Source organism: Pelmatolapia mariae, linkage group LG13 (genome assembly GCF_036321145.2).
Source record: "Pelmatolapia mariae isolate MD_Pm_ZW linkage group LG13, Pm_UMD_F_2, whole genome shotgun sequence".
Taxonomy (NCBI): Eukaryota; Metazoa; Chordata; class Actinopteri; order Cichliformes; family Cichlidae; genus Pelmatolapia; species Pelmatolapia mariae.
In genome coordinates, this window is record NC_086238.1 from 8,055,561 (window position 1) to 8,069,571 (window position 14,011).

A 14,011-nucleotide genomic window follows, 5' to 3' on the forward strand; every position below is an offset into this window, starting at 1 on the left:
CCGTGGTCTGAATCTCCGCAATGGCAAAGCTGCTTTATTTGGTGGCTTGGAGACTATGGAGTCTATTTGAGTCATGTTCAAGAAATCAGTTTGAGATCATTTAAGCTTTGTTATCCTGCTGGAAGCAGACTTCAGAAGATGGGTACACTCAGGCCATAAAAGGATGGAGATGGTCAGCACTAATACTTGAAACGATGCTCATTTGGTACTAAGGGATCCAAAGCATGCCAAGAATCACCCACACATTCAAGGAAGGATAGTCCATGCCAAATTCTTACCCTACCAAATGTCAGAGCAGAAATTGAGACGCATCAGACCAGGCAACATTTTCTCAGTCTTCCAGCTTCAAGCATTCTGGCCATTCTCTTCTGACCTCTGGCATCAACAAGGTATTTTCTTCATCAGGACTGAGCTCACTGGGTTTTTTCTCTTTTTTGGAACAGTCTCTGCAAACCCTGGAGATGGTTTTATGAGAAGATCCCAGTATATCTGCAGTTTCTGAAATACTCAGACCAGCTCGTCTGGCACCAACAACCATGCTACATTCACAGACAGTTAAATCATCTTACTTCCCCATTTTGATACTTGGTTTGAATTTCAGACATTGTTTTGACCATGTGTACGTGACTAAATGCATTTGTTTCGTTCAGTGTGATTGGCTGATTAAATATCTGGACTAGCAACCAGTTGAACAGGTGTACCCAGTGAGGTGGCCAGTGAGTGCATTTGAGCCATTAATCCATTATTTGTTTCTAAGGATTTCAGCACATCATTCATTACTTTTACTCTAAATTCTGAAACGTAGTGTCTCTTGCCTCCTGTATGTGGATCTAATGCTTGTAATCAAATCTCTGTCTTACTTTTGCTCACACTCAGTCCTAGTACCCCCTGTGGTAGTTTTAACCATTTTGATAGACATACATAAGCACATTTTATCAGACAGAAGATAAATGTGGTGTATTAGGTGTTTCAAGCTTCACCATGTATTACCCAAAGATTTTCATATTTTGTCAAAAGTTTCATGAGTAAAATTCTTTCCCAGACTCTTTTCAGGCTAAACCCAGGAAGAGGTCATACATATTTAGTTGCCTCACGTCTTTGTCTTTCTTTGTTTGGTCTTCTTTTATCTTTTGTATATCTTTTTTATCACAAGCCCTTGAAATTTCTTTGAATGTTACTAACTATTCCCCTCACAGCTTGGCTTGAGTGCTGCGCCAATCTCAGAAACCAAAACTGTGAACCGCAGGAAGCTTTAATAGCAAGAATAGAAATTATCTCCTATAAGTCGGCTAACTTTGCCTTGAAGATGATAAGGCGGCTAATAATAAGACTCTCGTGCCTGGTCGTGCACGCTCTTGACTGAGGTAGTAATGAATGTCAAGCGCTTTATCAGAGGCTAGCCGGAGATGTGCCATCTTTGTTTGATAAAGGAGAGATGTTGAGATCTGCCCTTTCATTCAAGTGCCTACCCTATTTTTTTTTTTGTCAGGTCGTCCCCTGCTGCGCTCTCCTTCTTCATCCACTTCTCAAAGGGAAAGCCCAAAGTAGATCGAGGCTGGGAGCCGTCATGTCACTCATCTCTCAGCCTGCCCTCTGCTTGCTCTCCTCAGATGTCCAATCAGCCTAATTTTAGCTTGTTGTAGATGGCCGTGTTAAATATGGCTCTGTGTCCCCAAGCGTGCCATGATGTAGATGATCTGTTTGCAGTGACTGTGTGCATGGAAAGCACACTCACGTTGTGTTTTCTTTTTTTTAATGATGCTCCTGTGTGGTTTCTATTTTACAGTGAGCAGATTTAGCACAGGAAGGCCTATTTGTGAGGTGGGTGGAGAGCATGGAGAGACATGTAATGCCGTTTTTAGGAGTCCCTTTACCTTTCAACGATTGGAAAAAAGCTGATTTTAGCATCCAGACACATAGCTGAAAATGTCACCAGTAGACAGAGGTATATTAAGTTGCTGGTGCTGAGGGAGTTTGTTTTGTAAACACTTGTGGTAGCTATTTTGATGTATACATATGGTTTTACTCTCTGACAAAGACTATATATAAACTGGCTTCAGTAAATTTTTGGAAATATAATCTTTGCAATTAAAGGCTCGGAGGACTAGAGCTGTGGTAAGTCTCACTTGCACACTTAGAGTCATGGTAGAAAAAAAATAGTGCACCCTTTATCAGTTCTAAGCTTTAACATATCAGGACATAGTTTAAAAAAAATCATCTTTCTTTAGCACCTATTAAAATTATTTAAATCTAGCCTTAGGTGTAAAATGACACACAGCAGTTTCCACTGTTCCATCATTTATTTAACAAAAACTAAGCCCAAATGCAGAAGCAGTGTGTGAAATATTAAATACACCCCGTGATTCAGTAGCTTGTACAACTTTTAGCAGTAACAGCTTGAAGTAATTGTTTTCTGAATGACCTTATCAGTCTCTCACATCATTGCTGAGAAATTTTGGCCCCGTCTTCTTTACATTGCTTCAGTTCATTGAGATTTGCAGGTATTTGTTTTATACACAGTTCTCTTAAGGTCCACCTACAGTTTCATTCGGGTTGAATTCAAGACTTTGACTGGAAAATCGCTTTTCTTTTTCAACCATTCTTTTGCAGATTTGCTGCTGTCCTTGAGGTCATTGTTCTGTTGCATGACCTAATTTGGCAAGCTTTAGCTGTTGGACAGGTCATGAACTTCAACATGTAACTTGCTAACTAAGGCCTTTAGGGTCTAAGATGTAGCTTTTAGGTTTGTTGCACTGTACAATCTGACCTTTAGCAGAATTAGCTGGGATGTCCTAGGACGATTGATGGGCAGCAGTAATTGACTTTCTAAGATAAGTTTTCATCCTTGGCATTGTGTTAACATATACCTGAATATACTAGAGCAGCCAACTGCTAAATCTTCTGCTTTTATAGAGGTGCTCACACTTGCTGATGATCAGTTAATCAAGTGCATTTAATGAGCAGCACCTGGCTCCTACTTACCCTCCTAATTCCTACTTGAAGCAGTAAAAATGTCCGTAGTTTTTCACACGCTGTGGCTGCATGTTGGCGCAGTGTCTGTTGAATAAGTAATGGCACAGCGCAAATCTCATGTCATGTGGTTCAGCAGAGGTTGCATTTACTTAATTTTAAGATGTGTGAGAGACCAGTGTATTTCCATCATGTTGTGATACATAAAACCTCAGAACTGAAAGAGGGTGTACTTTCTTTTTACCATGACTGTAAGAAACAAGCAAAAGAAACCACAGGACCCTGAGCTAGAGACAGCGAGACAGGGCCTCAAACACAAGACCTCTTTTTCCTTCAGTGTTACATAAAGCTGTTATGTCCTACTGTGATGGAGCCACTGGGCCTGCAGCTATAGCTTTCCCCCACTTAAAGTGCTGATATGTTTCGGGAACATATAAACATTGAAAAATTTTGTTCATACTTTTGAAGCCTTAGTGCAGAGAGAGCTTTAGAATGAATATGTTATAAAACAGAGAAGCCGGAAGCCACCATTTGTTTAGAGTGGCAGGTGTGATGAATAAACAGTGTACAGACTGAGGATATAAAACAAAATAGTGTTATACAAGGAAATATGCAGAATACTAAGTGGCTACATTAATTTCGTTTAGTCCTCCTGACTCTGTTTTCCACTTGCAAAGACTGAAAATTGATTCATTTTTTGCAGCTGTAAAGCCACAGTGCTGCAAGTTAGGACGCTATCTAAATAAAAATTATTAGAGAACAAATAAAGGCAGTGTGCATGAATTTAGATTTGAATGTGCTCTGTAAAAAAAAAAAAAAACCCCCACCACAAACAAGTGATTACATAACATCGCTGTGTGTGTGTGTTCTTTTTTTTTTTCTTTTTTTTTTCCCACAGACAGCGAGATGGTCCCACTGGATTGCCTGCGTCCTCGTTCTCTCGCTTCCGCCCACCGGACCGCCATTCAGCGAAGCAGTGGTGACCCTCGCCTCTCCGTCAGCCTGTGTGACCTGAGCCTGCAGCAGCAAGAGATGCATCTGGAGGAAGATGATGAGGATGAGGAGCAGCTACAGCCCCTGAGCTCCTCCTCCTCCTGCCATGTGCCCCAAAACTCACAGAACTCACAGCAGTGCTCGCTTCTGCCCAGCCATTTGGACAATGATCTGCACTTTCACTCGGTGCACGGCATCCACGTAACCGTGTTGGATAAGCACACGGTGGCTCGGCTGGATCACCGCGGTGATGAAAGGACATTGGTGTTCACCAGCCGACCAATGCGCTGCTCAGAGACTGTATTTGTGAAGGTGAAAGCAGGTGTCTCGCGGCCCGGGTCGCTTTCTTATGGCGTGACATCCTGTGACCCCGCCACCCTGAGGCCCATTGATCTGCCGTCTAACCCAGAGTCCCTGGTTGACCGCAAGGAATTCTGGGCTGTGCGTCGCGTAGCGATGCCACTCCACAGCGGCGATATCTTGGGCTTTGTGGTGAACGCAGAGGGGGAGGTTATGATGAGCCATAATGGCGCCAGTGCAGGGATGCAGCTGTGCGTCGATAACTCAAGGCCTCTCTGGATGTTCTTCGGTCTGCACGGCACCATCACACAACTCAGGATTTTAGGTAGATTCAGTTGATCTTTTCATGTTTTTATCTTTTCATTGTGTGTGTGTGTGTGTGTGTGTGATACCTAAAAATCTATTTTTATGTTCTTAAATCAAATTTGGATTAGAACAAATTCAGGAAAAACCTAAGCTATCACAAGAATGGACTCCATCACTGTTATTACTCCCTCAGAAAACACTAAGATTTTTTTTACCTAAGAGCTGCTTGCATTGAAGCCATGTTTAACTGTCGAGTCACAGCCCTTTTAGAAAATGAATTTTTGGTAATTAGATTTCAGTCTTTTATTAGATTTCAGTTTTTCAAGATTTTTGTTCCTTTTTCCTCCTTCTGAATAATTAAATCTTCGTTCAAGGAAATCAGATGTGCTCACAGATCTTTGCAGGGTGTCAGTTGTAACTTTCCGTTCTTAACTGAGTGTGTGATCGTGGAATGACCTTTGGAAGCTGAATTCCCACTCAGTCAAGTCATGAAATAGTTTCTCCCTCCTCTGTTGTCTGGGGCTGCTCTCTGCCTTTTTATCAACTCATATATCGCTTTTGGAATTTACATCCAACCCCCACGATTTGCCCGTGAATGTTAACTTTGTACCGTCGGATGAACAGACCTCGTATCAGCTGGGTTTGATTCCAGCAGATTTCACACAGTGGTAACGTGGCGTTACCTGAAGGTACTCTGAACTAAAAGTGTGGGTGTGCGTACACAGTTTAGGACTCAGAATGAAAAAAGTAGGAACACATAATTGCGCTCTCCAAAATAATTTCTTGGTTGGAAATGAAATGATATGGGTTATATGTAAATGCTGTAGTGATTATGACTGAGTAAAAACAGATTTTTTTCAGGGAGCTTTGAGGAAATTGATTTGCCTTCAGGCTCTGTCCAAGAGCTACAGATCACTTGATTGTTCAACTCTTCAGAGCATGTAATCAGTCTACTCTGTACATACTTGAATCTCTTTGGGAGATTTTCAAAACAGGGTTTACTGTAGGTGAAAAATTGAAGGCCCTCGTGTCATTAAAAGGTTATTTTTCTAGGTCATTTGACATTCAGCATCTGCCCTCATTTTGTGCAGAACGAGGTTAAGATTGAAATATTTATTTTGATTTCCTCAGTGGTAAGTCTCCTGCACTTTAAGGATTTTCAATTTTGAATTTTTATAAGCTGGAGCTTGGACATAGTTTATTTGCCTGTATCTGTAAAATATCACAGTGGGCAGGAATCATAAGTGAGTGCTTGTGATCTGTTTATCTTCATCGCAGATTAAGTCTTGATAAATTCCTGGAGTAATTTTTTAGAGAACAGTTTTCTTACAGCTCAGAATTACAGGATAGACATCTTTTCATAGAAAATCTAACATTTGAGATGAAAAAGGGGGTCAAAATACTCTGGTTGGTTAGTTTTTTTTCTATAATAATTCATCTGTGGATTCTCTGCTCTCTCTGCTTTCATGTAGTCAGTCAGACCAGGAACTGAAGAGGTTATTTCTGTCTTGCGTGGGCTCCCAGCAGTCAGCATTATGTATCAGGAGGGTGCCTGTGATCGCTCCTCATGATGCCCTCCATATGCATTATTAAAATGTAATTGCATGGAGAATTGCAATGCTGGGTTTTCCACCCACAGCCAGTTCCTGTCACACTGGTCCTCGAGTCGTCTCTGTACTTCCTCTTTTCCTTCTGCCTTTTTCTTCCTCTTTCTCCCCCCCGTCCTGATTCTTTGGGGGTATGAGCATTCTTCGAGTCATTACCCACTCCAGCTGTGGGGAGTGCATTTGTGACGTCTCTGCTCACCCACTCGCAGCATCCCGCACGCCATGAGTTGCCATGGAAACATCTAGCCAGTGAGGCAAGTGACAGTTTGTCGTGGCTGGGTGTTGTCAAGCCCGTGAAGCGGAACAGATGGGAGACTGTTGCTCTCACGTGGTCATTTTGTCCATGTTATCTCAGAAACAGCGATTTGATCTTTTCATGGGTCGGTCTAAGGGTCTACTCGTGTAATTACATGCTAATTTCAGTTGTAAATGTGATTAATACATATATGAGCTGTAATTTATTAACTATTTTCAAGAAAGATTCGGCAGAGAATTATCACCTAACTCTGACCACAGAGCTTCCAGCTTCTTTCAGTCCATTTTTGTGGTTGTGCTCCCCACAGCAAGTAACCTCTTCTTAAATTAGGGTTTAAATGAACCATTTGTTATTAAGTTGTGATCTATAGTAATAGTATGAGTATAAAAAAATGTATTCTAATGCTACTTATTTTTTAGCACTCTGTTTTAGATGCCTGGCAGTTACTCAGAATTAGCTGCTGAACTGGCATCTTTTAAAAATTGTGCCTTACATATTTATGTTAATTTTGATCAATGAAAATATCAAAAAATGTAGTTGATGCAAGAAAACTCTGCAGGTATTCTTGCAGACAGCTCCATCCTTCACCAGTAGGACAGGACAGCTTGTATCATGCCACTTGGTGTTGCTTGTGGAGCTTAATGCGTTGGCTATGAATAGACTGTACAGTCACCAGCCACTTTGTTAAGTACACCTGTTCGGCTGCTTGTGTATCAGCCAATCACACATCAGCAACCAAATGCATTCAGACATATAGACATGGTCGAGATAACCTGCTGAAATTCAAACTGAGCGTCAGAATTGGGAGAAAAGGTGATTTAAGTGACTTAATGTTATATAGATGTTTGTCCCAGATGGACTCTAGTGTTCACAAAAAAACTGTCCAGTCAGGAGCACTGTCTCTGGGCAAAACACACCAGAAGTAGAAAAAAAACCAACAAATCTCACAAAACACGGTGACGCTAACGTGACAGAACAGCTGCAGAAATGAAAGAAACCAAAGCAAGTGAAGGACTGCATTGAGACACGCTTAAAGGAAGCAAAAGGTTCATCAGTGTTATGATGGAGAAGTAGATGCAAGTGCATTATTCATATAATCCTGTAGATACATGTTGCTATTAGCCGTTTACTGCTAGTTCGTCACTTCTGCAGCTGTTGCTTCACGTTATTGTCGCCCCCAAAAAATTCCTATTTTGTTTTTGTGAGTTATGTTCCACTTCTATTGTTTTCTTGTGTGCTTTTGCAGCATTTTTCTATTTGCTGTCAAAACAGAATTTCAAAATCTAACAATCTTTCAGATGGCCAGCAGAAGGCCGCTTCTTTGGTTCCCAAATGAAATCTGATAGTACGAGAAAATGACCCTACTACTAATTTCATGATCTCATCAAATACTTTTCCAGTGAGTTTGTGGTCTCAATCACTAGATTCAGGTCTTCTTTAATACTACATGATGTTCATTTTCTAAATTATGGTCCCATTTAGAGTAAAATAGAAGACAAAGCAGGGTATGTTTTATGATCTGGCTGCCTTTCCTCCTCCGCCTCCTTATGTCTTGCTTGTTTGTTTTCTTTTAAATGCTGGTATGACATCCATCGTTAATATAAAACCCATGGCTGCACTGCAGTAACTAGAGCCGACTCATAATTGTTTGGATTTTGGAGTATGGTGATAAGAAAGAATAATATTTAGTCAACCTTTAGCAAAATTTATGGGGACAAAAACACAGTTAAAAAAGGAGTTTCCCTCATACCTGACACCAGGAAAACGCGTTTAGCATGGCAGTGAGTTCACTGTACTAGCACATAAGCTAGTTGCTAAAAGAAAATATGCAGTACTGGGTGCATGGAGGAGTTAAGTGGGGGGTAAAACAGGGCTAAAAGGAGAGCGAATATCAAACTTAGGTTTGGTGGAGGAATGCTAACGTTCATCCATAATTGCTTGATGCGTAAATAAACAAGTGTTGAAAGCCACTATACACATGCTCAACCACAAATAAGTCTCCTGCACTGCCAGCACAACCAAAGACACACATACTCACGATCTCACAGCCAGCCATAAATGCATAATACAAGAGAAGATAGAAGGGTACATGAATAGACAAGAAGGTTATCCATTCGGCCTTATTGGAGTTCACCAACACATTAACTCAGAGCTGCCACATAAGCGCTTAATGAAGTACCGTTTAAATGCTATTGTATGCATACGTCCTCTCACTTTAAAATATATAATAACTTTATGAATAAATAAACAGATGACTCTGAGAAGAGTGTGTCTCAGCAAAGTGCTGCGATCATCAGTCCCAGCGCTGACCCTAAATGCAAGTAAATTAGGGAACGTTTAAGCACGGATAACCAGAAGCAGTGTGTTCATGCAGACTTTGCTCCATCTACTGATTTTTTTTCCTTCTTTCTTTCACACAAACACACTGGTGGTTGCATGATTAAAAAGCTACTATGACTTGTTTACATAGGCTGAAACTGAACTGCAGCGGTTCAAGTGGTCCAAGGAAAAGGCATCAGAGTTCAGGGCAGCGAATCGGGGCACGTAGCTAGAGTTACGCAACAAACTGTATACATTTTACAAACCCTATTAACGTTTTCCCTTCCTTTTTTTTTTTGTGAATTTACAGCGTTTTGCTTTTTTCCTGCATTTTCCCACCATCTGTGGTTCTTCTTTTTTTTCTTGTTCTCCACTCCACATTGTATTGTAAGAAAATTTGGATAAGCAAATAGTGGAATTGAATGAAAACCACTGACATTAGATAATTTGACACATGGAAGCATGGTGGCGCCAAGTAAGTGACCAAACCAACTGTGTAGCAGTATTTCTGCCATGGTCAGTTGAAGGACAATGTGCAAACAACAATGCTACATGACTGCCAGGCAGACTTGATCAGATTTTGTCTGTCTGTGAAATCGGGGTCGGTACGCTCTTCTGTGAGGAGAGATGGAGTGCCAGTATAAGAACTGATGCCAGAGCCTGTAGTTATGGGGTGCGGATGGGGACACATCACACGGGACGCGCAAGAGAGCGTCTGTAGAGAGGGGGGTTTTTTGTACCCTACCCAGAGGTATCGTGGGCTCATGAAGGAAGAAGGAAAAGTGGGGTGAGGGGAGATTACATCAACTCATAGGCTCCTGACTCACTCACACACCCACACACACACTGTAGACTCATAAGTCATCTGCTTGGTGATAGAGAATATTTGACGTACGTGTAAGGGAGAGAATGACAGGCTGAGATAGCGACAGAGATGTAACAAGACATCAAACCTCCTACATTAGCTAATTATCAGCTCTGACTCTCAAAGATGCAGACGATTGAAAAGTGAAATGTTTAATCTTTGCATGTGAAACTTTGGCACTTTTGAATACTTCTATAAAGGTATTGTTTCCTCTCTATCCCCAGGCTCATCTCAGCACCCAGACCTGCGAGGCCCATCGGTGCCCAGCTCTCCATCATGTACACCAAACACACCCACAATGCTTTGTAGTGGCAACTCTGAGTCCAACCTCAACACTCCTTTGAATATCAACCTCAATTCAAGTCTCAACTCCAACTACCACACGCTCTTTTCCTCCTCAACAGGTTTGTCCAAGCGGTTTTTTTTTTTCTTTCCTTTCTTTGCGTACCTTTTCGGAGAAGTTTGCTTTTCTCGTGACATCTTTACAAGCCAGGTCATGGTCTCCGATTCAAGTATATCCACATGCCTTTTTTTTTTCCAGATTTTTCCATTGTGTTTATAAAAAAAATTGTTCATGAAATTTAAATTTATTAAAATGCAGAGGTGCAACAGAGCAGTGAAACAGCCAGCAGCACGCAAACGCTGACTGAACAGCACCAAGACGTCAAGTCACGATAAGCACGTCAGTGCATGAAGCAAATATTTACCTTGGTGATGTGAAGCAGCGATCCTTGACATCACTACCGTCCCAAGCTGCTGGCAGTATGACAGCAAAACTCCTGACATATAATGGCGGCAGCAGGAGTGATGATTGGAGTGCGCACTCAGTTATTCTTGCATAAAGTTGTCCTGAAGCTTCATTAGCAGGAAAAATAGGGGAATAGTGCTGACAGCTTAAATAAAAGATGCGTTGGATGTAGGGTACGTCGCATTGAGCAGAGCTGAATCTGTCTGGGTGAACTACCTGGAAGGTTTCTTCCGTTTTTCTGCCTCACCTTCAGACTCACAAATCTCTAATGGCTTTCTTTTGTCACCCCAGGTACAACCCCAAGCTCTCCATTCTCTAACCATCCAGAGTCCCCCACCTTCCCATCCTGCTCCAGCTCATGGAGTGATGAATGCACCATCTGCTATGAGAATGCAGTGGACACGGTCCTCTACGCCTGTGGGCACATGTGTCTCTGCTACGCCTGCGGTCTCAAACTCAAGAAGATGGCCAACGCGTGCTGCCCCATTTGCAGGAGGACAATCAAAGATATCATCAAGACCTACCGGAGCACGTAGGCTCGATAGGCGATGTCAGGTTCAGCTCGGCACATTGTCAAAGCCATGTGAGACTTTGTAAAGACACGGCACAAGCCTTGATCGTTTGCGTGTGCAGTCTGGCTCAGGTACTTTAAACTCCACCATTAAAGCTTTTTAATTATATCATGTCTAATGCACATCCTTGGCAAGCTAACAGTTGGCCCACTGAGATTCATCAGAGATCAATCCAAACGTACAGTGTGATCAACGGAGACACATTTTTGTGTAGTAACAGCACAACAACAACACACCTTGACCTACTTCCACTGAAGAGAAGAAGTAATCTGAAGAGGCATCTGTCCTACTTCGCCACAGTAGCTCATCAGTCTGCTGGTGATACCATCGCTGCTGGCTAGTTTTATGAGAAGTAAAATTGTCCAGAGGAGTGGAGAAATAAATCTGTGGTTTCACCAGCTGCTCCATCGCAGTTTTTCAGGCCGCCTTGGTTAAAGTGTTTTTTTTTTGGTTTTTTTTAAGTAGAAGCTCATGGCAAGATCAGATCGCGGTGAGGAATGAGTAGAAAGACAGAGAAAGAATGTGGCGAGTGTGGTGTGTTTGTGGTGAAAGTGCTTCTCTAGCAATAAAACACAAAGAAATGTCTGACCCTACAGGCTGAAGAAAAGCCTGAAAGGGAGCTCTGTTGGGTTATAAATGAAGTGTTCTGCTGAATATCTCACCACCTGCTGTGCTTCTGTGAATGTCAGGCAAAGCAAGATTGCGCAAAGGGTAAAAAAGTGTGAACGTTGTCACCGCAGAAGGTCACGCTGGCGGTGAATGAGCATGTAAATCAGTGAGGAGGAAGGAGGAGAGAGGATGTTGTACGTTTGGGATGGAGACAGGGAAGAAAGGAGCATCTTTGCTGCATGTCAGGGTAAAGAAAATGTTCACGCAGACGTACCAGATACAACTTTAGAAAGCCTGTAAAATGAGGGACTTGCGTGGATTGCATGTCCTGCTTCTTGGCAGCCGTTCACACCATCTCTGGCTGGTTGCTAAAGCCTGCTGGATGCTATAATTGCACAAAAGTCATCCAAATAAACAGTGGTGGGCAGGGAAGCATTTTAAAATGCTGAAAGAGCACATGAAGATGATGAATCAACCTCTTCATCCCTGAAAGAATCATACGAAATCCCACATAAGTTACAGATGGCTCCTCTTACTTCAGGTTACGCCCGTCTCTTTCATGTATCGAAACTGAACGTGAATAATTGCTTTCAGTTATGACATATTTATGTGTCCTTGAGCGGATTGGAAATTTAAAAAAAATCGCAAGTTTGTCATCAGTGGCAAGGATGTAGCTTGTTATTGTGGGACATTTGTGTAAAAAAATGTCATTTGCATATCAGTTTCTGAGTGCTGCTCTCCATCGGTAAAAGCAAACTCCAAGGACATTTTCACTTGACTAATCTCTTGCATTATGTACTGCTTTGAAATGTTAAGAAACACAAGATATGTTCAGGTGTTACTCTGGCCTCGCTGAAACATTGCTCATCTTTAAAGTAGTAAGTGCTGATTTCTTTTCGAGCTTGTCGTCTTGTGGGGAAAAATTGGCAGTTACTGTGTGGAACATTTGAAGGACGGCTAAGTTTTCTAGTGTGCCTTTTAAAAAAGAGAAGCTTGGACAAAGTTAGGCTGCTCACTGTGAAAACCTAGAGAGATGCCGAGGTCCTTTTTTATCTTGGAGCCACAGGTGGAAGCAGGAAAAGATTGGAAGCAAACGCATCAATGTGCTTAATATCAGCGTGTGCTTTTTATTCACTGCTACTAATGAAATATTTGTGTCACTACAGTGTACAATACTGGAAATTAGTTGTGAGCGTTGAGAGATGCTCACCGTGTACATTTCTACCTGGGTTTGTTTTCCTTTCTGACCAAATATTACCTAGCAGAAATCCAGCATTGCTGAACGTTTGAAATGGATGAAATGGTATTGATGAGTGTAATATTAACTGTACATTATGAGGTTTATTTATTTTTCAGTGCTACAATAAGAAATTATCACTGTTTCTTTCGTATGTGTGGGTGTAGTGTCCAAAAAGTAAGGACATTGTTTATTTTGTGGTTAGCAGACAAAGACTAAAGGAAACTTTTATTTCCCTGAAAGGCCCCTGCGGTTGTGTCAGCTGATTTTCACTGAAAGAAATAGTTTGACATTTTGGGAAATGCATTTTCATTTTGCGGTGAAGATTCAGATGAGATGATCCATACCGCTCTCCGGTGGTTGCATGGTACGTACATTAAGTCAAGCGCTCTATTTAACTACAAATTTGAGGTATTTCAATTTTGCTTGAGCATTTCCAGGATTTCAGAGAGAAACATTCGACTTTTGGGGATGTCACCTCAGTCTGTTGCTCTTCATGGAGCTAGAAAATCAAATATTACTTTCTCTAAAAATTAGAGAAACTGAGAACCAGATGATAATGCTACTTCACAACTGATGGATATTTAAATAAGCAACTGTTTGCTTACAAGTTTGCCACACCACGTCAAACCGTGGCCTACCTGAACAAACACCCCGAAGGCTTCACTGTTTGCCTGCCAACTCGTCCCTGCCAAATAATAGTGCCGCCAAATCTGTCACACATCCTCTGGAAAAGTGGTGAATGGTGTAATTTGTACACTTTGATTTCAGCCGTGTGATATTTTTGGAGGTACTTGTTGCCTTTCTACAGAGTCGGGTGAGCTGCATCTCCAGACAAATAAGAGAGTGGTATCAATCTATTCATCAGTTTCCCAAAAGGCCAAATAAGAGAAAATCAAATGTAAAGTTGGAATTGTTTAGCTTTACCTTTTGGTAAATTATATTTCTCCTAATCGAGCGTATTTAAATTGTGTTGTGGCCTGTGAGTAGTTCTGTTGATTCTGAGAGTTTCTTTTTCCCCCCAAACGTGACCAAACTAATCCGAATGAGGCAGTACGTGAAGGTGGGCATTGTGTATTTTTGGACAAGAAAATTGGCTCTTTATTTTGGTTTTCTGGGCTACTTTGTGGTTTCTGAATTCGCTAATTATGTTCTGTTTGTTAAATAAAATTTAAATCACTGGCTTTCCTCTTTGTCTGTTATTTCCGATGACTGTATAACATGACAAA

At 41.5% G+C, this 14,011-nt stretch overlaps 1 protein-coding gene across 1 annotated transcript in view; it reads left to right on the plus strand.

Annotated features, from left to right (window-relative positions):
* LOC134640139 (E3 ubiquitin-protein ligase NEURL1-like) overlaps nt 1-13,964 on the plus strand; it is a 35,097-nt gene extending 21,133 nt beyond the window's left edge. The window contains exons 4-6 of the mRNA XM_063491756.1: nt 3,869-4,588; nt 9,841-10,020; nt 10,656-13,964. Coding sequence (XP_063347826.1) covers nt 3,869-4,588; nt 9,841-10,020; nt 10,656-10,900 — 1,145 coding nt within the window. The 3' untranslated portion in view covers nt 10,901-13,964. The remainder of the gene's footprint in view (nt 1-3,868; nt 4,589-9,840; nt 10,021-10,655) is intronic.
* Nucleotides 13,965-14,011: the final 47 nt, after the last annotated feature.